This window comes from Rattus norvegicus, chromosome 3 (assembly GCF_036323735.1).
Source record: "Rattus norvegicus strain BN/NHsdMcwi chromosome 3, GRCr8, whole genome shotgun sequence".
NCBI classification, from domain to species: Eukaryota; Metazoa; Chordata; class Mammalia; order Rodentia; family Muridae; genus Rattus; species Rattus norvegicus.
In genome coordinates this window covers 136,674,958-136,702,592 of record NC_086021.1, presented here as the reverse complement: position 1 = coordinate 136,702,592, position 27,635 = coordinate 136,674,958, and the positions used below count along the sequence as shown (strand labels likewise).

General features: G+C 39.0%; 1 protein-coding gene across 7 annotated transcripts in view; it reads right to left on the bottom strand.

The window, feature by feature from the left end:
* The window catches only part of Zc3h6 (zinc finger CCCH type containing 6), a 61,445-nt gene that overhangs the window by 14,968 nt on the left and 18,842 nt on the right, over positions 1-27,635 (bottom strand). For 6 of the 7 annotated variants that reach the window (XM_063283758.1, XM_063283756.1, XM_063283759.1 and 3 more), the window contains exons 2-10: positions 24,348-24,528; positions 21,365-21,484; positions 16,869-17,136; positions 12,622-12,758; positions 7,976-8,092; positions 7,280-7,391; positions 4,143-4,252; positions 2,279-2,532; positions 247-749 (exon numbers count right to left, since the gene is read on the bottom strand). In XM_063283758.1, coding sequence (XP_063139828.1) covers positions 247-749; positions 2,279-2,532; positions 4,143-4,252; positions 7,280-7,391; positions 7,976-8,092; positions 12,622-12,758; positions 16,869-17,136; positions 21,365-21,484; positions 24,348-24,528 — 1,802 coding nt within the window. The remainder of the gene's footprint in view (positions 1-246; positions 750-2,278; positions 2,533-4,142; positions 4,253-7,279; positions 7,392-7,975; positions 8,093-12,621; positions 12,759-16,868; positions 17,137-21,364; positions 21,485-24,347; positions 24,529-27,635) is intronic. The other variant, XM_008762235.4, reaches the window with a different exon arrangement.

Genomic DNA, 27,635 nt, shown 5'->3' with positions numbered 1-27,635 from the left:
CTCAAGTTTTGTTTCTGTAGTTTTGAAGAAACTGAAAACATTTCAAGGTTTCATCAATTTTACTTAACTTAAAAATACATGCTTTTGGGGTTGGGGATTTGGCTCAGTGGTAGAGCGCTTGCCTAGGAAGCGCAAGGTCCTGGGTTCAGTCCCCAGCCCCGAAAAAAAGAAAAAAAAATACATGCTTTTAATGAAAACAAAGTGTCAGTTTTGTAAGAAATTAGTTGCTCCCATCAGTAACCTTACCAGCAGAGTTATCGGGTGGTTGAAAGCTGTGTGCAGCATTCTGTGGGTAGTAATCATCGTAAACTTCAGCCGAGCCTTGCAGGCACTCAGAGTCGGCACTGAGCTGTACCTCACTAGGCATTTGCTGGTACAATGAAGCTGTAGAGCTGTGACTCTCTCTGGGGACTTTCATCACGTGTCCTGGAAAGCCTGGGGAATGATAAGCTCCACCCATACTTGGTAGTGTGTCCAGCTGAACAAGCCCTCCAGCTTGGCTATGAGGGCCTACAACTTCAGATGAACCAGGTAGCAAAGGTGGGTTCTCTTGCATTGGTGGACCAGGAGGTCCTATACATGGGTGGTGTCCAGGGGAGCCTGGGTGTCTCACAGGACTCTCACTTCCTTGAGGAATATTAGATCCAGGACCTGGACTTGACTCAGAACTGTACATATGCTGTGGACAGTGACTGCTTTCCTCATACTGTGGTCCTGGTGGAGAGGTACTGTTGTAAAATGCTGGTGGTCTACAGATGCACAACAAACAAACAGACAGACAAACAGCATTTTCAGTTCAAAACGAAGACACAAAACGTTATATCCCTATCTACATATGATCTTTTATGCTCATTTAGAAACCTATGTATTTAAGAAATTAAATATTCCATGTCATTGGCAGGTAGAAATGCATATGTCTCCTGATTCATTTCATATATAGTTTTCTTAATTGCTGCTCACTACCAGCTATTTGGGGAAAAAAGCACAAAGAGAAGTAAAAGTCACCTTGAATCCAATCACTCGGAGTCTCTCTTTTTCTGGCTATACATTGACTTCTTTATAACCAAATTAAAGTCCTGCTATCTAAACATACAATGCTGATCATGATTGCCAATATTGCTGGCATATATAAGGCTTCCTTTATTCTGACTTATTTATTATCATATCTAATAGTTTTGTCAATTCATTTTGGTTTGAGAGAATCTGCCCAGTGATGAGTCTCCCACTGTGTTTGTAATGATGCATGTGTATCTTTCTCTCAGTTTACTGATAAGAATATGATAAATAATATGAGCAAAATGGTGGGTATTGCTGTCCTCTTAAAGTTTGCAACAAGGTCTCAGTGTATAACCCAGAGTGGCGTTAAATTCACACTCCTCCTATCTGAGCCTCCATCCTAGTTTGCTGTCTATTGCTGTGATAAACACTGCAGCCAAAAGCAGCCTGGGGAGGAAAAGGTTTACTGTGTCTTATAGCTCATTCCACCATGAAGGAAACAGGACAAAAACTCAAGGCAGGACCTGAACCAGAGGCCACAGAGGAACATTCCCTACTGCTGCTTTGCCCATAGTTTCCCCTGCCTGCTTTCTTATACAGTCCAGGTCCACCTGCCCAGGGGGCCATCACCCTCAGTGGGATGGGTCCTCCACCAATCATTAATCAAGAAAATGTTCCTCCAGTCTTGCCTACAGGCCAGTGTGATGGAGGCCTTTTCTCTACAGTTTCCTGTTCCCAGCTGACTGGAGATTGTGTCAATTGACCAAAAACTAACCAGCATACCTGTTCTGACACGACAAGCACATTTACTACCACATCTGGGCATTTAGGATTAGAAGAAGACCTGGGTATGCAAGCACTAAAGGATGGAATCAGGGCTGGAATGGCCTGGTTAGGAAATTTATATTGGATGCAGCTTATCCAGAGGCGTTCCTCTAATACCTTAAGGAAAGGCCCTCAGAAAGAACCAAATGTACTGGAAACAGTACCAATCACTTGAAAATGCAAGATCATAGCAGGGGAAGTCAAACCCACCTCCCTGGCAGTGCCCCTTGAGTTACTCTATGGCAAACATCTGAAGCTGTGCAAAACTTCAGCAGAGAAAACCACTGGGGCAGGAAAGAAGGGTAAGAGCACAGAGAAAAGAGGTGGGGCGACCTCACACCAGGCAGGCAACTGCTGCTCTGCCTACGCTTAACCATGTGAGTGATGTGGAATACACGCTGGTATCTTAATGCCAAGATTTAGGGGAAACTGCCTCCATTTTGATGGTTTAACTTACTTCTTCCCAATTTTATGTGCTAAATCCACAGTAGGTTTTACAACTATTTCAAAAAGAGATGGAATTTTCTTCGTATCATCAGAAAGATCTGTCTCAAAATCGTCTTCAGGATCAGAAAAGGGAAAATGCTCTGATGGGGTTGGGAGGAGCCCGACTCCTGGGGGTGGTTTGGGGAGAGGAGTTATGCCGTGCTTTCTAAGTTCTTCTAATTCTCTTTCGTCTTCGTTTACAAGTTCTTCGTCAGCATTCAGCACCTGAACAATTATAAAGGTTAGTGCTTCAGAAGGACTTTCTTCCTCACCGTTAAAACTAAAGACTTCAGCATGACACTTTTGTTAAAAAGAAAAAAATTAACACTAAAGTTTAAATAAATCAGAAATAGGTAACTCTTTTCAATATATAGAACAAATTTCAGAATGGTTTTATAGCAATCAAACATAGGCGATAATTTAATCTAGAGCCCTTTTTGTTTTTGATACACATCGCAGACACACAGAGACAGTCTCTCTCTCTCTCTCTCTCTCTCTCTCTCTCTCTCTCTCTCTCAGCACTTAACAGCCTAGCTCCCTTACCTGCATGTATTACACATACATACCCATACCCATACCCATCTCCAAATAAGAAACTTGCAACCTCAAAATCCCTAGAATTTCCATCTGCTTGGCCACATATACTCTCATCTCTGAACAATAGTATAGATTTCTCTACTCCTAGTAACAATCAAATTTAGACAGCTTTTATTCAATGTTTAATATGAAAAATAGAAGGGGTGATTCTGCATCAACTGGTTTTAGGTACATGCAAATCAAAGCAAACTGTCTTTCAAGTAAACTTTGAGGGAGAACTCTGTTTATCATCTTATTTATATTTATGATAATTGGTTGTATATAGGATTGAAATCTGGTGTGTTACGGGAAGAGACATGAGCAAAGAAAAGCTATTATATGAACTAAACCAAAATAGAGACCTGAAGGCTGGACCAGTGGCCAGCAGTTAAGGGCACTGGCCACTCTTCCGAAGGACCCATCTACATGGCAGCTCATAAACATCTGTAACTCTATATGCAGGGGACCTGACACCCTTTTTTGGCCTTCAAGGACACTAGGCATACCTGTGGTACACATACATACATGTAGGCAAAAATTTAAACAATATAGAGAACTACCCATGCTACATTTCTCCTCTTGAACCCCATTCATGTGGCCCACTCAGTCCTGACAAGTACCCTCCCTCTGCAATTTGTACTGTCCTTTGCTCTGAAAATAATTATCACGCTACCTGAGCAACTTTGTGTGAGCCCTTATTTTCTATCTTTGGATAAAAGCCCAAGAATCTAGAAAAACCTGATCCCTTATAACAATTTGGAGTATTGGTCAAAGTAAAAATATTTTTTACTGTCAGAATAGGTATCAGATTAAAATATTCTCAAATTCTTAGACCAACAATTCTATTTTACTATAACTATATTTATAGGACAAAAACCTACAAAAGTTCAATTTTTTAGCAAATTAATAAAATATTCTTTTTTTTTCCGGAGCTGGGGACCGAACCCAGGGTTGCTAGGCAAGCGCTCTACCACTGAGCTAAATCCCCAACTCCAATAAAATATTCTTTATAAGATATGGTTTAAGTAAAATATGAGAACAGATCTAACAAATAATCAATGGTGTAAAAACACTACTCACGGGGTTGGGGATTTAGCTCAGTGGTAGAGCACTTGCCTAGGAAGCGCAAGGCCCTGGGTTCCGTCCCCAGCTCCGAAAAAGAACCAAAAAAAAAAAAAAAAACAAAAAAACAAAAAAACAAAAAAACAAAAAAAACAAAAAAACAAAACAAACAAAAAAAAAAAAACCCCACTACTCACTTTGTCCAAAAGTTTCTTTGTTTCTTTAGTCAGATCATCATGAGAAAACTTACACTTGTCTCCTTGGTAGCACTTTGCTCCACTATGATAGAACTTGCAAGGAAATTCACATAAACAAAAATATTAAGGAACAAATCAAGTAAAATCAAGGGTAATTGTGTGTGTATGGGTCTGCGTGTGCACATCTGCCTGTGCATGTGGCGGTCAGAGGTCAACGGTGAGTGTCTTTATAATTTTCAACCTTAATTTTTGAGATATGGTTCACCACAGAACCTGGAGCTCATCACTCTGGCTGGCCAGGGACTTCTTGGGATTTATTTGTCTCTGTCCATCCCCTAGCACTAGGCTATACACACATGACACTGCACCCAACTTGTACATGGGTGCTGGAGATCTGAACTTAGCTTCCTCATGCTTGCACAACAAGCACTTTACTGAGCCATCATCCAAAGCCCAAGGTCTAATCTTTTTCATTCAAAAGAAAAGTAACTGTTAAAAGATGATCAGCCCAGGTATCTGCTATATAACATTGTACCTACAATCAACCTTTACATGTTACACCTTCTTAAAATTTGTTGAAAATATATCTCATTTAAGTCTTCTTACCACAATAAAAAAAGCTAAATCAATACAAGTCTACTAGTATTTACTGTAGTGAAGAATTTGTAATCAAACCTAATAACTCACTGTTTTAATAATTCAAAACATAAAAAAATTAAACTTATTCTACAGCTACATACTTTTACTTGTCTCACTTTTATAAGTTCTTTGAAAATTTCATTCAGAATGTCTTGATAATATTTATCCCTCAACTCTCTTCAGACACACTCCCTTCTCTATCTACCCAACTCTGTGTTCCTCCTCCTGCAAATCATCAAATCATCAAGTCTCTGTGTGCTGTCCATATATTCTTGGGGTGCAACCTTCAACTGGAGCATAGGTTGCCACCAAGAAGACCACTTTTAAAGCAAACTGACTCTTTCTCTCCTAGCTGCTCTCAATTGCCCAGAGCTCCTCAGCTAGGGGTGGTACTTCCTGTCCATCTCCCCTCTCCACGGTTTAGCCAGCACGTCTTGTACTTGCTGTCACAACTGTTCTGTGTTAATACATGCAGCGGCCCTGCTATGTATGGAAAACACTGCTGCCTTATAGTCATCTCCTTTGGCTCTTAATACTGTTCTGCTTACTCTTCCAGCATCCCCTGAGCCTTGGGTGGGGAGAGGACATGCATGCCCCACTTAGGCCTCGACTTCCAGTCTCACTCTGCACCTTGACTCCTTGTGCATCTGTGTTAGTCACCATCTACTGCAAATAGAAGCTTTGCCAATGAAGGTTAAGAGTTGTACTAAAACACATGTATTTTAAAACAATTACAGTAGTTATAGAAAATGCTGTTGTCTTTTAATAGATAGGTGCCATTCCTTTCCTATAATTAAATATTATAGAGAACAAAAAAACTGTATAGGACAAATTTTTATACCTGCGAAGGATATAAAAGAAATAAAGAGGTTTGGGTAGGTCATGTTAAAAATAAAAAAACACAGCTGAGGGGTTGGGGATTTAGCTCAGTGGTAGAGCGCTTGCCTAGCAAGCGCAAGGCCCTGGGTTCGGTCCCCAGCTCCGAAAAAAAGAAAAAGAAAAAAAACCAACCAACCAAACAAACAAACAAAAAAAAAACACAGCTGAAAAGGATTGCAACCCCAACAGCATAAACTAATCTGAACCCCTCAGAGCTCCCCAAGACTAAGCCACCAACCAAAGAACATACATGGGCTGGTCTGTTGCTCTTACTACATACGTAACAGAGGGCCACCTTGTCTGGCCTCAGTGGGAAAAGATGCGCTTAATCCTGTAGATATTTGTCGCCCCAGGGAAGGGGGATGCTAGCAGGGTGAGGTGGAGTGGGCAGGTGGATGGGGGAACACCCTCTCAGAAGCAAAGGGGAGAGGGGATAGGGTGAAGAACTCACGGGGGGGGGGCAGGAAGGAGGGCAACATTTGGGTTGTAAATAAAATAAAACAAAACAAAAAGCCCTCAACACAATTAAAGCCACAGACTAATTTTACTTAAGTTTTAGAGAAAAATTTCTAAAGAAAAAAATCTTGATGTAGTGAAAATTTACTATTTTGGGATGAAGTGCATTTGGGAAATATCTGTGTGATTTTTAAAGAAATCTGACAGGTTGGCATGATGGTGCAAGTCTTTAGCCCCAGTACTTGAGAGTCAGAGACAGGTGGGTTTCTTTGAGTTCAAGGCTGGATTGGCACCTACCTCCTCTGGAGTTCTAGGGCAACACAGTGTCTCAAAAAAAAAAAAAAAAAAAAGACTACAACAGCAACACTCAAAACAAAAACAGAATGACAAACTCAAGAGAGGAAAATCATCTGTTTAATTCTGCCTAATGCAAAAAACAAAAACTAATAAATTCAAAATCTTCTTTAAACACTTAATACAAGTTAAGGCAAATATTATGTCTGCCCCAATCACTATTACTTAACATTACTGTTGAGGTTTACTGAGTGAAGTTAAAATGGTGAAAGTCATGGTGACATACACTTATAACCCTGGAAGGCCAGGAACTCAAGGCAGCCTTAGGCAATACAGTGAGTATAAGGCCAGTCAGTCTATACAGTGAAACTCTGTCTCAAAAACAAAAAAACATATAAACAAACAGCCAGAACAAACAGCAACAGCATATAATAAAATTGCATGAAGTAAAATATTATTTATTTACACGTGGCATGAAACCCTAAGAACAGAACAGAAACTTTTTTTTTTTTTTTTTTGGTTCTTTTTTTCGGAGCTGGGGATCGAACCCAGGGCCTTGCGCTTCCTAGGTAAGCGCTCTACCACTGAGCTAAATCCCCAGCCCCAGAAACTTTTAAAAACAGAATTTAGTATCTGGTTTTAAAGGATGATATAAAATTTGAAAACAATGCATTCGTATTTTTCTGGCTAAGACAAATTATATTTTAACAAAGAAATGAGGTATACTGTCAGATACCTAGATATCTAAATATCATAGCGACTCTATTAAAGGACAAACGGTGCAAAAAAAAAAAAGTGTGCCACTGTGATCTCCCTCCCCATCAAGAAAATCAGTACACTGGTTAATACACAATTTCTATAAAGGATATTATGCATATAAATGCAGTTCTCTCCTTTGGTACAATATCCCTGTAAATAATATTTGCAGACCTCCTTTTTCTTCTCCAATTCTGCATCATGATTAAATTTACAATGATCTCCCTGTTTAAACAAACAAAACAGAAAGAATTGTTATATTCTCTCCATGTGTCCATGGTGGGAACGATGCAGATAATCCCTCCAAAGTCCTCCCCAAGCATGCAACAGCCTTAGGACTCTGCCAGTGTCCCAGCAGTACCCACCATTTTTAGCTGTGGCATGGAGATTTATTTAACCTCTTGAGGTCATGTCTAGCAACAACTCACTAGTAAGGCAGCTATAAAGATTAAACTACCATGTATCACCTAGACCATGAAGTCATATGCTACACTGTCAGAAGCCGCAACTGTTATCTCTCACAAAGGTTAACGCATCTGCTAAGCCCACTGTCAGACAACCAAGACCCTATCTATCACAATGTTAACATAACTGTCAAGTAAGATCTGTCTTTTGTCAATTGTTGTGGTCTCAGAATACAATTAAATGAGCTTGTATATATAGTAATTTCATGCATGGTACATTTTAAAAACCTAGCATTATTGCAACTACAAGCAATGAAAGAAAAAAAAAACACTCCCCAAAGGAGAATCCCTAAATTCTGAAGGTTACTTGAACGTGAGAAGGATCTATCATACCCTTTACGTTACCTTAATACATCTCCCTTCCAGGAAGTATTTACAGATCTGTTTCCCTTTGTGCTCCACTGTGTGCTGGTTAATAAACTCCTGAGTCATGACTTTCCACTTTTTCCCCGGTTTGCTGTACTGCAAGAAAAAATTCACTTGAATGTAAGATATGAAATATCGGTATTAAAATACAGTTACATAAATCTGGAGAGCAGTATAAATTGTCTATAATGGTAATCAAGATTAGACATACTGATTCTACTCACTTAACTGGGGGATATATACTTCTGGTAGTCTTGTTTATTATTACTACTGGCTGCAAGAGAGCCTTTTTCTTTTGATAGTATTTTAAAAATAAAATTATAAAAGGCTTTAAATTTCATAGTAGTACTTAGTTTGGCAAAGGCGCTATAAAATATAGGTTCTCATGTATTGTTGACAGATTTTGTCATAAGCTTCAAAACTTTAAAACACCCACCCTGACACCAGGGCTACAGCTCCATGTGCCAAAGCCCACCTAATGGTACAGAAGGTCCAAGGGACCAATCCCCAACACCACAAAAATAAACACTACGTCACTGTTAAATACAGAATTTTGACTTTTCAGAATTAGTCTAAGAACAGGGAAGCAGACACAAAAATTTATTTACAATAATTACTGCAAAATCATTTAAACTGGGAAACTCTAAACATATACAAAACTAGGAAACCAATAAATGATGCTGTCATGCATTAAGGCAGTAGACTATTACACAGACATAATAAAATCATGTTACAGAAAAACAACCTTAGGATACAAGAAATGCTCACAGTACTTCATGGAACAAAAACCTAAGCCAACTGACAGTAGTAAGTAAAGCCAAAGGTAACGACTGAATCACTCAGCTCCCCACTTCAGTGCTTAGTCTGTGTGCCCTGTGAGTCGCCCTTTAAAGGACTCTATGGCCTTCAGTGTCAAATACCTCCTAAAATTCCGGGAACACGAGGGAATATAAAAAGCCAGCAGGGGCTGAGGTGAGAGAAGGGAGTAAGATTCAGGGGTAGTAAAGAGTAAGTCCCAGGAGACAGAAGAGTAGGGTCGGAGAGCAGAGTAACAAGAGAAGACAGCTAGTGACACCTGAGACAGGAGCAGCTGAGTGAGCCAGAGAAGATACTGGTTGGAGACAGGAGGAGAACAACCCAGGAAGGAAACACACAAAGCTGTAAAACGAGAAAAAAAAGCTACAAGCACATGTTTCTGATGGTGGGGATGAGAGGTTTTGTACATTGTGGTGTCCATGCACTTTCTTATGAGAAGAAAGGACAGAAGAAGAAACTTCACACCCCTACTTGTTTCCGCAGTTTCCACTTCCTATTCAACTTCTGCCCTAAGTGTCAGAGGGACTAAGGGGGCAGAATACATCACTGAAGCAGGCTAAGTGTAATTACTTAACTCATAACTTGTATAAAACAATGTTTTTCAAGCATGAACTATCTCTTGAACATAATCAATCCAGTGACTCTTCATTCTTTCTGATTTGATTAGTTTGTCCTTTCCCATGGGCTCCTGCATGCTCCTGGACTCATAAGAAATTCTCTGGGCTGGAGAGATGCTCAGTCAGTAAAGTGAATGAGGCACAAGCATTAGAACTATGTTTGAGCCCCTGAACCTATGTAAATGTCAGACATAGTGGTTTGTGCCTATAATTCTACTGTTGGAGAGGTGGACACAGGCAGATTCTTGGGGCTCCCTGGCCAGTTAGCCAGCCTCATCAAGAGGCTCCAGGCCAAATGAGATACCCTGTCTCAAAGAAGGTACACAGCTCCTGACAAACACTTCACATGCATACACATGTGTACATGAATACACACAACATACATGCTTGTATACACACAGTTTCTCTCCTTACAGCCAGTTAACTGACATAGTTGATAATATAGTTCAATCTTGATTTTCCTACTGAATAATAAACTTTTGGTTATAGTCTGTGTCCACAGACATTTTAAAATGTTAGTGCATACAGGCATCTTCAAGAGGTACATTATATATCTTCATTTCACAGATTAAAGTATAAAACAGACAGTAATCTGCTTGAAAGAACTTTCTTGATAACTAATTATTTCTGGGCATCAGGAAAGAAGCAGAGTTACTTAGAAAGTAAGTAAGGTTACTTTACTTAAAAGTGGCACATTCTAGAAATCTATTATACATAGGAAAATGAACAGTAGTAGTAGTATGAAAGCTCTTATCATGGAACAGAAGAAGCTTGGTACACATTAGCAGTTGAAGAGAGGAGGAGGGCTGAGAATGATGGATGACAAAGGAAGAGAGGCCTCTTCAGGCCCAATCTGCTCACAACTTTTTAAACACAAAATGTTGACTGACATCCTCTAAGGCAAGGTGGCATTACTGAATCTTACAAATTAATCTGGGCACAAACTTTAACAATTTTTTAGATTTATTTATTTTTATGTATGACTGTTTTGCCTGTATGAATGTCTGTATATCATGTGAATGTCTGGAGCCCTTAGATATCAGAAAAGAGGTCAGATTCCATGGAACTAGAGTTTTGAACAGTTATGAGCCACTATGTGGGCACTGAGAACGGAACCAAAGCCCCCTGTCAAACAAGTACCCTTAATCACTTAACCACCTCTTCATCCCCAACCTTTAATTTTTAACCTTTATTATAAAAAACTTTCAAATAAAAAAAATCACACACTCAAATTAATCAGACCCAAAGTCTTTATATCTCTATAGACTTCTAAACCAGCAGTTCTCAACATGTGGGCCAGACCCCTTTGGCAAACCTCTATCTCCAAAAAATATTTACATTATGATTTATAACAGTAGCAATTTTACAGTTATGAACTAACAACAAAAATAATTTTATGGTTGTGGGTGAGCACACCATGAGGAACTGGATTACAGGGTCACAGCATTGGGGAGGTGGGGAACGACTGTTCTAAACAGTTAGCATTAGCCCCTTAGGCAAAGTTGTGGAGTTTCACATTGACTTTACACTTTCACTATCAAATACACGTTATGCACTTACTCACCATGAGAACTGAAAAGGCATTATTCCTGCACTCAGTCCCTGCTCTCCCTAGGCTACGCCCTGTCCTCCTCTCTTCTACAGGCTCTGCTGTACACACACGCACACTGTTTGTAGATACACATTTATTGGCTAAATTCTACATGAGGGTGAACACTTAGTTTTTTTCTGAGATGTTGTGGGGTAGTTTCACATTGCACTGTCTACACCCTCTATTTTCCTGCAAATTTTGTGATTAGATTTTTTAGAACTAATATCAATTTTTATATATTCCAAATTTTCATTACCATTGATCTGAGCATTTCAGCAGCTCCAGGTTGATTCTGACTCTTCACGATAGCGAATAAACCGCAATAAGCATAGGAGTTCAAGTACTTCCGTGTTGTTTTTACTTTTAGATCAAATTTGAGAATATGCCCTTAAACAGTATTCCAAGAGTACTCAGTAAGAAACCTCTGCCTGTTATCTAAATAGCCACTGGGAGAGCAGGCACTTTCATTTCTCTTTAAAGATGTGTTTGTTTTTATTCATGTGTATGAGTATTTTGGCTGCAGTACACATGTACATCATGTTTGTGCCTGGTGCCTGAAAAGGCCAGAGGAAGATGTCGGATCCCCTACAACTGGGGTTATAGGTGTTTGTGAGCTGCCATGTGGGTGCTGGGAATTGAATCTGAGTCCCGAACAATAGCAGTAGTAGTTTTAACAAACTTTTTCTAACTACAGCACGTAATTTCCTCAAGGCTGCTGCTTTGAAGTCCACTCTGGGATAGCCTGGGAGACAGCCTGGAGGCAGAGGCTCTTGTGCCGAACCCCATGCCCTCTGAAATCCACATGATGGAAAGAGGGAACCAACTTCTGCAAGTTGTCGTCTGTCCTCCATGTGTGCTGTCACATATTAAAATGTAATGAGAACATTTAAAAGTTCGCCCTTACCTCCAGCTACCTGAATCAAAGCTAGAACCGTAACAGAACACAGGAACTAGATAACTCCCAAGGCAGAGCTGTTGAAATGCACACATTCAGAATTCAGCTCAACTTAACATGTACTTGCTGAGTAACTGTGCATGAAAAGTATCTACGTCCATCTTTCTGATCATGCATACGCCCTTTTCCAAGGCTTCTAGCTCTGATAGTAAGTGAACATACACCACATTCCTTCTTGGCCATCACCTGACCTGTTAGTGCCGTCTGCACTAAGAAAAACGTCCCAAGGGGTTGGGGATTTGGCTCAGTGGTAGAGCACTTGCCTAGGAAGCACAAGGTCCTGGGTTCAATTCCCCAGCCCCAAGAAAAAAGAAAAAAAAAAAGAAAAAAAAGAAAAACGTCCCAAGAGAAAGACAGCACAGTGAAGGAGGAATATGGAATATGGTTTTGCTCAGAAACACATATTGAGGTTTTTTTCCACATATATACATTTAATTTCTAAGTCTCTTAAGTGTGTACCTATATACTATTACCATGACATATTGAAAAAATCTTTTGGGAGAATTTTATTTATATTCATTTGATCTTAGCTGAAAATTTTCATTTATTAAGATAATAGCATTACAATCACAATGCTTTCTTTGCAATCAAATGATTTTAAATGAAAAAGGTCTTTTCCTCCTTACATATAATAAATTCTCAGTACCTCTTGAAAGTCATCCACTGCTGAAAAGACATGAGGCCCTTTAATGACTCGTGCCCCACAGTGCTCTTTTCTTCTGATTTTCCTCGGCAAAAGATGTCCATGACTAACATTAAAATTTTTAATCCGATATTCAGTACCTAGAAAAGTTAAAATGTTCTTCAAATATTATAGAAAAGCAAATGTAACGAACATCTATTAGCTTACTAGTACCAACACATTTTTTTAAGGTTTTATTTCCTCTTAGACTTACAATCTACCATTAGGAAAGGTCAGAACAGGAACGCAAAGCAGGGATATGGGTGTGGGCGGAGACTGAAGCAGAGAATATATGGGAATACTGATTAAGGCTTGCTTTCTCTGTCTGGATTGCTTAGCTACATTTTCTAAGAGGAAGATGAGGAGGAGGAGGAGGAGGAGAAGAAAGTTGGTTTTTTTAAAAAGATGTATTTAATGTATTTATTTATGTACATACACTGTAGCTGTCTTTAGACACACCAGAAAAGAACTTTGGATCCCATTACAGATGGTTGTGAGCCACCATGTGGTTGCTGGGAATTGAACTCAGGACCTCTGGAGGAGCAGTCAGTGCTCTTCACCACTGAGCCAGCCACTAATACATTTGTTTTTTTTAAACAGTCTGTAGTGAATCGTCCTTCTCTCTCCTAAGAGCCAGTTGGAGAGTTGACCCATCCCTTTCTTTTGAGCACTGCTTCCTGCTCAGCAGGTGGAAGAAGTGTCTGCTACACAGGACACAAGGTGTGCCTAGAGAAGCCACTCTTGTCTCTCCTCACCCTCTTGGAAGAAGATGATTAACAGGTCTCTGTTTTTAAGAAAACTGACCTTTATATTCATATTGTGAGAAAGATGTAGATACCGCTGGTATCTATATCTTTTTTATCTGTAGCAAAGCAGATGTCTACTAACAATTTCCATATATACACATATATCTTCACTAGTTTCTTTTTGAAATGCTATTTTTTTTTTTTTCCGGAGCTGGGGACCGAACCCAGGGCCTTGCGCTTCCTAGGTAAGCGCTCTACCACTGAGCTAAATCCCCAGCCCCTTGAAATGCTATTTTAAAGCATCTTTCTAGTATCACAGCGGTTGAGTCTAGCACTTCACAGGCTGAGATAGGAGGAACACAAGTTTTAGACTACACAGTGGGCTACACAGTGAGATGCTGTACCCTAAAAGTATTTAAAAGGGTGCTCCAGGGACAGAGTGCTTGCTTGCCACACACAGGACCCTTGAACACTACAAAAGATAAAGCATCTGAAAGGATGTTCAATTTAAAAACCTTGGGAGGGGGGCTGGGGATTTAGCTCAGTGGTAGAGCGCTTACCTAGGAAGCGCAAGGCCCTGGGTTCGATCCCCAGCTCCGAAAAAAAGAACCAAAAAAAAAAAAAAAAAAAAAAAAAACCTTGGGAGGCTGAGGCAAGAGGACAACCACTAGTTCTAGAGTAGCTAGGGTTACACAATGAGACCCTGTCTCAAAACAAACAACACAAACAGAATAATAAATTACAACACAACATATATTTTATCAGTTATATAGAACTTGTAAGCTTTTATAATGACCTAGGAAATAAGTAATAAATATATGAAAAGTTTCATTTTATTAGAGGAAATCAAAGAGGGTTAGAAAAAATGAATGGCTCAGCATTTTAAGAACACACACTGCTCTTGTAGAAGGCCTGAATTCAGTTCCCAACACTCACCTTAGGTAACTCACAGCGATCCTTAACTCCAGCTCTAGAGGATCTGATATCCTCTTCTGGACTCTGGGCACCTGAACTCATATGCACATATCCACATGCAGATAGATACACAGGCACACACAGACACTCTCTCTCTCTCTCTCTCTCTCTCTCTCTCTCTCTCTCTCTCTCTCTCACACACACACACACACACACACACACACACACACACCCACCCTTAAGATAACAATCTAAAAATGAAGAAATAGCAAAACAAGGACACACTAAATTCTAGCTCAAACAATATAAGAATTGGTGCTGATAGGAATTTAAGAGAATGTTGCACTTTTATATGTACAGTTATAAATATTGTATATCATCTTTTCAAATGGCTAAAATGTATGTGTGTAAGTATGTTTTAAATTGTGGGAATTTGCTTTTCATAACTAATTCTGTTCATTTGTCTTTAAGGCAAGATATCGTCCTAGGACTCCTAGTGATCTTCTCATCTATGTTTTCCAAGTGCTGGGATTACAAGCATTAGCCCACCACATCTGGTTAGCAATTCATTCTTTTTGTTTGGTTTGGTTTTGATTTGAGATTGGGTCTCTACATAGTCCTGGTTTGTTCTGGAGCTCACTGTGTAGACTAGGCTGACATTGAATTCACAGATATTCTCTTGCCTTTGTCTCTCTGCTTCTGGGATTAAAGGTGTGCACAACCATCCCCCTTTAAAACCTATTATTTTGATTAGATGTATTCATTTTATTGTATGGGTATTTTGCCTATATGTATGCATATGCACTACATGATTGTGTGGTGTCCTCAAAAGCCAGATGTAGGCATTGGATCCCCTGGAACTGAAGTTACAGACAGTTGTGAGCTGCCATGTGGGAGCTGGGAATGGAACTCTTGTAGAGCTTGGGTCCTCTACAGAGCAGGTAGTGCTCTTAACCACTGAGTCATCTCTCCAGCCCCCATAATTCATTCTTAAGTAAAAATATGATTGACAAGATACTTTCTGACATATGTATAAATACAGTTTTTGCAGGATCAATCACAAGATTTGGGAAAAAACTGGGTGAAAACTAATTCCCAAATAGTTACCATCCTACCAGACCAGTCTAATGATCTGCTTAAATAAATTGTGGTAGAGCTACTAAGTTGGCACATCTACTAATGTAAAAGAATGTGGATGTTAATTTAGGAATAACTGGGATATTATTCATAGGCAAGAAGAAAAATAAGTTATAAAAATATGTATTTTTTTTGTTGTAAAAAATAATGATGGGGGCTGGAAAGATGATTCAGTGGTTATGAACACTGGCTCGTTTTCCAGAGGACTCAGGTTCAATTTCTAGCAACCACGGTAGCTCACAACCTTCTGTAAAATTCAGTTCCAGAAGAGCCAATGCCCTCTTTTGGCCTCTAAGGGCACTGTACACATTTGGTACATAATACATACAGACAAAACACATAAATAAATATAAATATTTTAAAATATGATTGAAGTATGGTGGTGTATGTCTTTAATCCCAGCATTCAGGAGGCAGAGGTAGGCAGATCTCTAAGTTCAGGGCCAGCCTGGGGTACAGAGCAAGTTCCAGGACAGCCAGGGTTACACAGAGAAACTTCTCAAATAAATAAATAGGAAAAATAATAAAACTGGAAAATAAAAATAGGAAAAATAAATAAACTGGAAAAATTATGGAGAATATATAGCCAAATTACTAAAGCATTAAGATTATAGTGGTAATAATGTCTTCATTTACTGGCAACTTGCCCAGGTTTCTCCAGGGACCGCACACCTCAATACAGCAGATAAAATGTAGAGCTTTCTTTAAATTATATTCTTATTGGGGGCTGGAAAAATGGCTTAGTGATTAAGACCACTTGCTGCTTTTACAAAGGACCAGGGTTCTATTCCCAGCACCCATAGAGTGGTTCTTAGCCATCTGTAATTTCAATTCTGGGGATCCAATGCTACATGTAGGCAAAATACTTATATGCATAAAATAAAAATCTCTGGAAAAATTATATTCTAATTTTTATTCTTAAAGAATGTCCACAGCTCTTTGGCAAAGATGACTGCCATATTTTAAATACAAAATAAAAACAGCTTCCCGATACTCATCTTTAATCAGTCAAAAGTATGTTAATTAACAGCATAACAGCGAAAAGCATAACTGTGTGCTGGCATTAAATTTATTTTTTTCTCTCTTTTCTTTTTTTTCAGAGCTGGGGACCGAACCCAGGGCCTTGCGCTTGCTAGGCAAGCGCTCTACCACTGAGCTAAATCCCCAACCCCCATTAAATTTATTTTATTGTAATGTTATATACATCTAAAAACAGAATTCCCTTTCTAGTTGAAATATTAAGATATCATACAGACTGAAACATTTGCATATATTTAGCTTCAAGGTCTACACAGTACAGAAACATGAATTTAGAAACCACAAGAATGAGTTAATGTTGAAAAGGAGCTAAGAAATGTATGCTACTGTAAACCTATATGGCGCTTGCACTCTACGACAGACTGACATAACTCACCTGGTGGGCTTTCTCTACTTCTCAGTTTCTTCCCTGATTCTTTAGAGAATGATGACCCTGAGCGCTCCTGGGATTGTCGATAGTATTTCAGCTGACTGGAGAAATCTTCTTCTCCTTCCTGGTTACTATAGTTACCAAAGTTGTCATCACTGTAGTTACCAAAGTAGTCATCACTGTAGAAACTGGACTCAGCATATTCTTTACTGTTAAATTTTTTGTTATGTTGACTCTTCTTTGATGTCCTGTAACTTCCTGATATACGTCTATGCTAGGGAAAAATGGACAAGCATTATCAGGAATGTTCAATTAATGACAGCAACAGAGTATCTCTTCCTCCAAAAGTTGGGAGAATAAAAGATAGAAGACAGTTGTTAGTCCTGATTACATTAGTATTTCCATATGTCCATATTTAATTCTAAATTTAGTACATTAAATGCCACTTATATCATTAAACATTATACCTTTATTTCTTAGCTTTTATTTTCTATGTTCTGAATCTCAATAGTCATAAGCACACAGATATTTTAAAATTCACATCATCACATATAAATTCCTTTTCCAAAGGAACAGTTATAAGTCCTTCGAGGCATGATGGCCAGGTCCTGACTCCAGGACCTCCAACAATCAGGCTCTGCCCACAAAATACTGTATCAGCTCTAAAGGCCAAACCCAGCCCCTCCAGACACAAGTGGCTAAGCTCCACCCTACAGAATAAAAAGGCTGAGCTCAATTCCAGGGCTTGAAATCCCACCAACCACCACTCTGCAAGCTCCACCTCTAAGAAGCAATACATAAACCTGCCCCCGACTCAGTTCTTTGCTGTGTTCTCGCCTGAGCAGGGCAGCCAACCATCATGTGTCTTTCCCAATAAAGCTCGTGTGTGAGGCCTGCTGTGCAGTGTGACTTTGTTATTCTCTGGCTCTGGGATGCAGACTGCCTTCCCCTCAAAGCTGCAACACTTACTAAAGGCCCTTCTAAAAATAAAAGAAAATAGTACAGGAGCTTAGGGAGAACACAGAAAATATGCACATATCAATCATTCAAAGTTCAAATATGATTGGGATGAACTGGGGGGAATTAGGGTGAACTAGGGACTAAGGGGGAGGATCAGGTGGGGAGGGAGAGGAAGGATAGGGTTTAAGGAGGGATGTGCAGAGAGACATTTGGAATTAGGACTGTTTGAAGGATGATATGAAAATCTCGTGCAGTGGAAACTTCCTAAAATATATGAAGGTGATCCTAACGAGATCTTCTAATAATGGAGAAGACAGACCCCAACTGTTCATCTTTTGTTACTAAACAAGTTTTCACTACTGGGACTGGGTTGCACTCAGTTGATTTATAGGACAAGGGGTCCAATGGAAATCCCCAAACAACTCAGGCTGGTGCTAAGATAGAAGGCTGTTCTCCATAAACTGACAGCAGGAGCATTGTTAAGGCCAACACTCACACAACTTATTGAACATGAAGAAGAGCTTCTCCTCTAAGCTCTAGTTCCTTTGGTGCAGAAAGGTACTCTGAAGGCAACCAAAAGAGAAACATAAACACTAATCCAGCCACAAAACTTGTGGCCTATAATCCTGAGTGCTGGGATTAAAGGCATATGCCACCACACCTAGCCCAATAATCCATTTTCAATAGAACAAAAAATGGAAAAAATTCTTTTAATCTGTACAAATTCTGCAAAATAAAAAGATCATAGATGTGAACAATATTTAGAGTAAAAAGATTAAAAAGATATTCCAAGAAAACAGAAATGAGAAATGCATAGGTAATTCTGTTCTAATATCTGACCAAATAGATTTTACACAAAAATTAAGGAGGAGGAGAAGGAGGAGGAAGAAGAAGGGGAGGAAGGGGAGGAAGGGGAGGAAGAAGAAGATGAGGAAGACGAGGAAGACAAAGAAGAAGAAGAAGAAGAAGAAGAAGAAGAAGAAGAAGAAGAAGAAGAAGAAGAAGAAGAAGAAGAAGAAGAAGAAGAAGAAGCAGCAGCAGCAGCAGCAGCAGCAGCAGCAGCAGCAGCAGCAGAAGCAGCAGCCGCCGCCGCCGCCAGTGGTGGTGGTACAACCTTTTAATCCCAGCATTTGGGAGGTAGAGGTAGGTAAACCTCTGAGTTTGAGGCCAGCCTCGTCTACAGAGTAAGTTCCGGTACAGCCAGGGGAAACAAAAGATACCGATTAAGGGACAATCTGTCAAGAGGACATTACAATTCTAAACACACCAAACACAAGTGAACCTATTCTCATAAAACAAGTGTTAATAGATGTAAAGATTAATCTAAACACAACTGTCCTGGGTGACTTCAATACCCTAGTCTCACTAGTGGTTAATGACTGCAAACTGCCCTTCCAGAGGCTTGAGTCTGATTCTGAGAATTCACATTAGGCTCCAGGGAAACTAATACTTCTAGCCTCCATAGCACTACTGTGCACACACCATCCACACATCTACACTATACATCATTAAAAATAAATCTTCAAAGAAACAAACAAACAAAAGAAAAAGCAAGATGATAGTGACTGAGAAATGTCAGTCAAAGTTGTCTGCTGGCTTTCATGTGTGTACGCACAGGTACAAATGCACCTGCAACACATATGCATTTGTGCACACACAGACAAAGAACAGGGCTGGAGAGATGGCTTAGCAGTAAATACTACTTGCTGCTCTTCCAGAGGACCAGTGTTCAGTCTCCAGCACCCAGATGGCAGCTTATAACAATCTGTAACTCCAGCCCCAGGGGAGCCAATGCCCTCTTCTGGCCCCTGGGGGCACTGTATATACATGGTATACAAATGTACATACAAAATAACAAAATCAAAAAAGACAACAAAAAGATAAAACATATAACTAAACAGACTAATTTGTTTCTAAACTCAGAAGAAATTGGTATTATGAAATTAAGAATAAAGTTCTTACAGATAAGAATAGTGCTTTTCTAAGACTAATATTTATATAAGGACTTTGGTCATACAACGCACATATTTAATAAACAAGCAAAGTGTTGTCTTATGGATGTTTTCTTTTCTAGTGCTGGGGATAGCACCTACAGCATACTAAGCAAGTGTACTACCATTTATTTTTAAAACATTCCAAATGATTTTTGCATTTAAAGAGGCAAATGTCGGGGTTGGGGATTTAGCTCAGTGGTAGAGCACTTGCCTAGCAAGCGCAAGGCCCTGGGTTCAGTCCCCAGCTCCGGAAAAAAAAGAAAAGAAAAAAAAAAGAGGCAAATGTCACATATATTCACAATCCAAATTTTAATTCATGCTGAATAAAGTACTTCAGTGCACTACAAGTTGAATTTCTGTGCAGAAGTTGTAACTCCTAGTAGCTCAGAATGTGATTTCATTTGGAGGCGGGGCCTTAAAAATAAGCCCTAATATATTCTTATAGAGGAATGATCTCTGCATTCAAAGACACCAAGGCTTGCAGTATACAGCAGCATGGCCGTGTGAGAAGGCACCTACCTATAAACCAGAGAGAGGGGGGCCTAAACAGACTCTTCCACATAGCTGCCATTGGAAAACAACCCTGCTAGCATCTTGAACAAGAACTTCTAGCCTTCAGACTCTGAAGATGTCTACTACATGCTCCACACAAACACCAGCTCCAGTAAATCCGATATATATAATGCACTTTATTCTCAAAGAGTTGGGAATTATAGCATATATACAACAAACACACAATGACATGAAAAACAGATTTTCAGATTATTTCTAAAAAATATGTAATTTAAACTTATAATTTCCACCTTAAAGAGACAATACCAAAAACAAACAAACAAACAAAAACCAAACAACCCACGAATGGCACTTGGACACTCCTTTTTACTTCTCACTGCCAATAAAAACAGAGAAGAGCAAGCACTGTCAAGGACACAGGAAGCTGCTTCAGCACCCCTGATGGCGGATGTAAAATGGTGCAGTCTATGAAAAACAGCCTGGAGGGTCCCCAGAGTTAGAAAGAACCACCACCAATTTCACTATTAGCCATATGCTTCAAGGAAATGCAGAGGGTTTTAAAGACAATTTTCCACCGATTTTAATAACAGATTGATTATTCACAACAGCCCAAAGTGCAAGTAACGTGAGGGCCCCTCAGCAGTTAAATGTATAAGCAAAAAAGAAGCAAATTTCACAACCCAGTACTGTTTCGTCCTAAAAAGAATGAAATTTTAATTTCAGCTACAACATGAATCAATCCTGAACACATGCTGAGTAACATAGCCATATCTAAAAGAACAAACAGCATGTGATATGAGGGCCCTAGTGTGCCTAGACAGAAAGTAAGGACAGCAGTTAGAGGGAGGGCTGAGGAGCAGGACTGCTTCCAAGGTACAGGATTTTTGTTTCAGGTGGATAAGAAATTCCAGAGATTGACTACAGTGATGGCTAAATTCTGCAGATATATTTAATGCTACTAAATCACAAACTGAAATGCAGTTACAAAGTATATTTTATATTATACATCCCTCCATCACAATAAGAAAGCAATACCTGAGAAAATGGAACATCATAATCCCTGTAGAAGCTAGTTCTTTTCTTATGGGAACTTTGCATATGTTCAACATCTGAATCCAGGCTATAGTCGGAACTATCACCAGATGGAGAGTTATGCTGAAAGGAAACATAGAAAGTGTAGCATTCGCAAGAAAGAAGTTAGTTCATAACCGCATAAGCTTGTTTTAGCCAGTGGTGCCTGTCTTAGTCAGGGTTTCTATTCCTGCACAAACATCATGACCAAGAAGCAAGTTGGGGAGGAAAGGGTTTATTCAGCTTACACTTCCACATTGCTGTTCATCACCAAAGGAAGTCAGGACTGGAACTCAAGCAGGTCAGGAAGCAGGAGCTGATGCAGAAGCCATGGAGGGATGTTACTGGCATGCTTCCCTTGGCTTGCTCAGCTTTCTTTCTTTTATTTTATTTATTTATTTATTTATTTATTTATTTATTTATTTATTTATTTATTAACTTGAGTATTTCTTATATACATTTCAAGTGTTATTTCCTTTCCCGGTTTCCGGGCAATCATCCCCCTCCCCCTCCCCTTCTTTATGGGTGTTCCCCTCCCCATCCTCCCCCCATTGCCGCCCTCCCCCCAACAATCACGTTCACTGGGGGTTCAGTCTTAGCAGGACCCAGGGCTTCCCCTTACACTGGTGCTCTTACTAGGATATTCATTGCTACCTATGAGGTCAGAGTCCAGGGTCAGTCCATGTATAGTCTTTAGGTAGTGGCTTAGTCCCTGGAAGCTCTGGTTGGTTGGCATTGTTGTACATATGGGGTCTCGAGCCCCTTCAAGCTCTTCCAGTTCTTTCTCTGATTCCTTCAACGGGGGTCCTATTCTCAATTCAGTGGTTTGCTGCTGGCATTCGCCTCTGTGTTTGCTGTATTCTGGCTGTGTCTCTCAGGAGAGATCTACATCCGGCTCCTGTCGGCCTGCACTTCTTTGCTTCATCCATCTTGTCTAATTGGATGGCTGTATATGCATGGGCCACATGTGGGGCAGGCTCTGAATGGGTGTTCCTTCTGTGTCTGTTTTAATCTTTGCCTCTCTATTCCCTGCCAAGGGTATTCTTGTTCCCCTTTTAAAGAAGGAGTGAAGCATTCACATTTTGATCATTCGTCTTGAGTTTCATTTGTTCTAGGCATCTAGGGTAATTCAAGCATTTGGGCTCAGCTTGCTTTCTTATAGAACCCAAGACCACCAGCCCAGGGACGGCACCACCCACAATGCGCTGGGCCATCCCACCTTGACCACTCGTTGAGAAAATGCCTTACAGCTGGGTCTCATGAAGGCATTTCCACAACTGAGGTTCCTTTTCTGTGATAACTCCAGCTTGTGTCAAGTTGACACACAAAACTCTCCAGTAGGCTATTATTGTTCCCTTAGACTCTTGGATGACTCTTTCTTTAGACACAGAAAATTCTTGTTCTAAGGCCACCACTTCTTCTAGGCTGAAGTATTCTTTCCCTTTTGCTTAGGGACTTTATGGAAATATGATTTTCATCAACCCTATGCCAAGAGTGTTAAACAAATCACTTGACTCTAAAATGATCTGATGTTTACACATTTACAACTTCTCTGCCCTCTCCAGAACAGAGCTAATATTAAAGGAAATAAAACTGATTCCTCATTACCAAATTGGGGTCCCGGAGCATAAATAGAATATGCATTCATTTAATTTTGTCTAAAGTTGCTTTGGAGTTATTTATTGGCATGAAAATCCTAAAATTAAATTACCTACACGAAGTGAACCCAGCTTGTGAAACTGAACACAAGTGAACAGAAGCCCCAAGTGGCTGATAATGGTTGGCAAATAACCAGAGAAAGTTTAAAGTTATAGTGCAACTTCAAATATAAAAATCAACAAGTTTTTTGTTTTTATTTTTTGAGACAAGGTCTCATTACATAATCCTGGCTGGCCTGGCACTCTCTATGTATACCAGACTAGCCCCAAACTCACAGAAATCCACCTGCCTCTGCCTCCCACATACAGCTATCTATCTATCTATCTATCTATCTATCTATCTATCTATCTATCTTTGGTCTGGTCACAATAATTACTCTGAGTTCTTTAAGCAGTTCTTAATATTCTTGGCAACAAAAACACTGGCTTTGACTTTTATTATCTGTGCATTCCCAGCTTCTAAGAATAGCACAAACCAAGCCAAACTCTATTTAATTGAATTGAACCCTAAGATTCCTATGGAGGCAGAATCTATTTTCCTCTATTCCATTAAGTGTTCCTTCAAAGAAGAAAAACTACTTTGCTTCTAAATGTTTTGAGTTTAGTTTTCTGTTTTCTTTGATTTAATAGGTGAACAATCTCTTCACATTTATGCTACAAATGCTTCAAATACATAGCCACTGTTAGCTAGGGTTTGAAATAAACACTGTCCATTACAAGGTAAGTTTACTCAGTCATTACCAGACTGGTGCCTCTGGATTAGGAGAGATATACCAGCCTGCCTACTACTACATGCTCTATCTCTTTTTAGATCATTAACAGTCCCTGCTTTATGACAGGTGTTACTTTGATGAATATAAAATATTAATAATGAAGCAGGGTGTCGTGGTGCATGCCTTTAATCTCAGCACTAGGAAGACAGATCTCTGTGAGTTCAGGGCCAGCATGGACTACAGAGTGAGTTTCAGTACAGCCAGGGCTACACAGACAAACCACATCTCAAAAAAACAAACAAAATAAATTAAAAAATAAAAATATTAATAATATATCTTTCTTGAATTATAGTTTTTATCATTATAAAATACCTTAAAAAAAAAAAAGGCCAGGGTCTCTGTAAGTAGTCCTGGCCAAACACAATAGCCTGGTACTTGGGAAGAGGAGGCAGAGGATCAGGGTTCAATGTCCTCTTCCACTATAAATGAATTCAAGGCCAGTGCGGTCTACATAAGATTCTATCTTAAGCAAGCAAATGAACAACAAAAATGAAAGCTGACGTTAGCTTAACTGACCTTATGTTTCTCATGTTTCCTCCTTTTGGATTTTTTCTTTTCTCTTTCCTTCTTGTGCTTTTTTCTTGATTTTCTGTAGGCTTTCTCATTTTTCTGCTTTTCATTCTCTTTTGCTTCATGATCTTGTGTTTCTTCAAATCCTGCATCATCTATTTCTCCATCTTCTAATTCTCCATCTTCTCTGTAGAAAACAACGAAAATTTTACACTTCAATTATCAGTTCTAAAACAAATTTTAAGTAAATATTTTGAAAGAAAAAAGGCATGGGCCAAGAACTTAAATGATATTCCTATAAAGGATTGGTATTTATTTTCAGTAAGGAGCCAATAAGTAAATATCTCACTTTTTAAGAATGTCTTTGGTTTCTGTTACAATTCTTCCCTTAAAGAAAAAATTTAAAAGTAACAATCGGGGCTGGAGAGATGGCTCAGCGGTTAAGAGCACCCGACTGCTCTTCCAGAGGTCATGAGTTCAATTCCCAGCAACCACATGGTGGCTCACAACCATCTGTAAAGAGATCTGATGCCCTCTTCTGGTGTATCTGAAGACAGTGTACTTATATATAATAAATAAATAAATCTTTAAAAAAAAAAAAAAAAGTAACAATCATCCCCAGCAAGAGAAGTTCACCAACCTCTGACATTCAGTCACTGATTCTCCCAAAGTGAGTGAATGACTACAATGTTATCATGAATTATTACAATGGTCACCAGTGATTTTTTTTTCATGGAAGACTAAACTATTTAAGAAAATACTCTAATAACAAGAAAGACTTAAAATTTTGGCTTTAATTGGCTTTAAAATAAAGGCAATTTATAGTATTTTTGTCATCAGAGTACATTTCAGCAAATGGATATATAGATTTAATATAAAGATAAAATCCCAACTTCTTCAATTTTCACTTGTAAAATACACAAAAGTATACATTTAGTTCTACTTTCCAGTCATTAGTGTCTTTGTTAGTATCAAAGCTCAATCCTAGAAATTAACTTTGAATGCTGTTGTATTTTTAGTCATAGAAACCACAGTTTTCTTTAATTCTATTTTTAAATTCAAACATTTTAAACAGCAAATCATGATATGAGCATTTTGCATGTAACTTGGAATTTAGGAATGTTTAATAATAATAAATTGGTCATGTCATTCTCCTGCTAAAGTTCTTCAATAACAGTTGGTCAAAACTCGTCAGTCTACTTGTGAAAGAGGTTGTGGCCTCAAGAGGACTATGAGTTGGTAGTTGATCAAACTGTGGTTTGAGCAGATCAAGACTCATTCTACTCTTCTTTGTGTACTCAACGTCTTAATAAAACAGTCTTCAATGGCTCCCTTCTGGCCTGAGACTGATTGTTTGACATTTATTATTCAAAGGCCCTTAATAATTAAGTCCCCATTTGGCTAGCTAATTTTACTATCTTGAGTCTCCAAGACTTAATCATCGTCTATAATTTCTCATTAACCTACTCACCTCAATAACAACTCCTGCTAATTTCAATATCTTTACAACAGAATTAGATGCCATTTCCTCCAAATGCCTCCTATTACTACCCCTAGTTTAGAGGAGATTCTCCATTCTAAGTGCTGCCCTATTCCTCCTAATGTTCTCTTAACATTGCGTTCTGATCACTTGCTTATTGCTTGATGAGTGCAGGGTTTGACTGTCTTTCACAGACCTACCTTAGCATCTACACAGTACCTACTGTTACCGAATACCTGTAATACCTAGGTAGAGCAGTTTAGGATACCATCCTTAATAGTATCCATTAAGTGATACCACTTCCCCCAGCTCTATTATAAAATTAAATGGTGTAGTATTTGAAAAAGAATGGCTCCTGCAGACTTATATATTTGAACTCTTGTTAAGAGTTGGAGGAGTTGTTTGAGAAGGATTAAGATGTGGCCCTGTTGGAGGAGGTGTGTCACTGGGTGGGCTTTGAGTTTTAAAAAGCCCACGAGATTCCCAGTGAGCTCCTCCCTCTCTCCCTTTTCTTTCCTTCCCCCTGCTCACCCCTCCCTCTACTCTGTGGCTTTTCTCTCAACAGTAAGCTTTCAGCTGCTGCTCTAGAGCCACTCTGCCATACTCCCCACCATAATGGTCATGGACGCACCCTCTGAAACTATATGCAAGCTCCCAATTAAATGCTTATTTTTATACGTTCCCTTGGTCATGGTGTCTATTCACAGCAATAGGAAAGTAACTAAGACAAATGGTGTGTCTTACCATTTAAGACCACTTACATGTGAAACAGGCTTGGCATTCTGCTATTTTAATGATGAGGACTATAAGTGTTTATTATCATTGTCGGGTGTGTGTGTGTGTGTGTGTGTGTGTGTGTGTGTGTGTGTACGCATGATGCAGGGTGGAGATAGTGGACCCTGCAGCATGTATGTAGAGATCAGAGGATTGCTTTGTAGAGTCAATTCTGTCCTTCCACTTTTGAATGGGTTCCAGTATCATTTATATTGTGAGCATCACAGCAACAGTCTTCACCTACTGACTGTTTCACTGGCCTTATTCTGCTATAATAATAATAATAATAATAATAATAATAATAATAATAATAATAATAATAATAAATTTTGCTCTAGAAAACAACTGTAGAATTCTTTGGCCCAATAAAATTAGTGAACATATTCATTAAAAGGCAAGTATAAAAGTGTTTTTAACAATTTAGTTAAAAAATACTGTAAATACACAAACTCTATCAATGTGTAAACAGATATAAACTGATTTATGAAATGAAGAAAAACTTGCTGGTAGAAAACAACAACATGGCTGAATCTTGTAGGCATGATGCTTACTGAAAAGGACTGACACAGGGCAGTACTGTGTCATTCCTATATGCACTTCAAGTTGAACAGACAAAATCTGTAGTGACAAGAGCCAGAAGAGAGCTCTTAGAGGAGTGTAAGTGACCAAGGGGCACTGAGAAACCTCAGGGTGCTGAAACAGACCAAATACTGATCTGTGATCACTACATGTAAGTGTAAATAGTATATGTATATGCATATTGTGTTCGTTTATTATATACATATGCTCGTGTATATACAACATATGTATATTATATATATTATATACACAAATTTACGACATTATGTACTTGACAGTGTGTACTTTATTTTAAAATATTCTCCCAACTCCATGGGTTGGTATCCCTTTTCACTATCTTTCCCAATTTAATGCTATTTAAAGCATTAAAATTTGTATACATGGAATCCAGTAATTCATATTTGGCATCTTGACTACAGCTATTTACATAAATCCTGTACCTGAAAAAAATGAGCTACTGA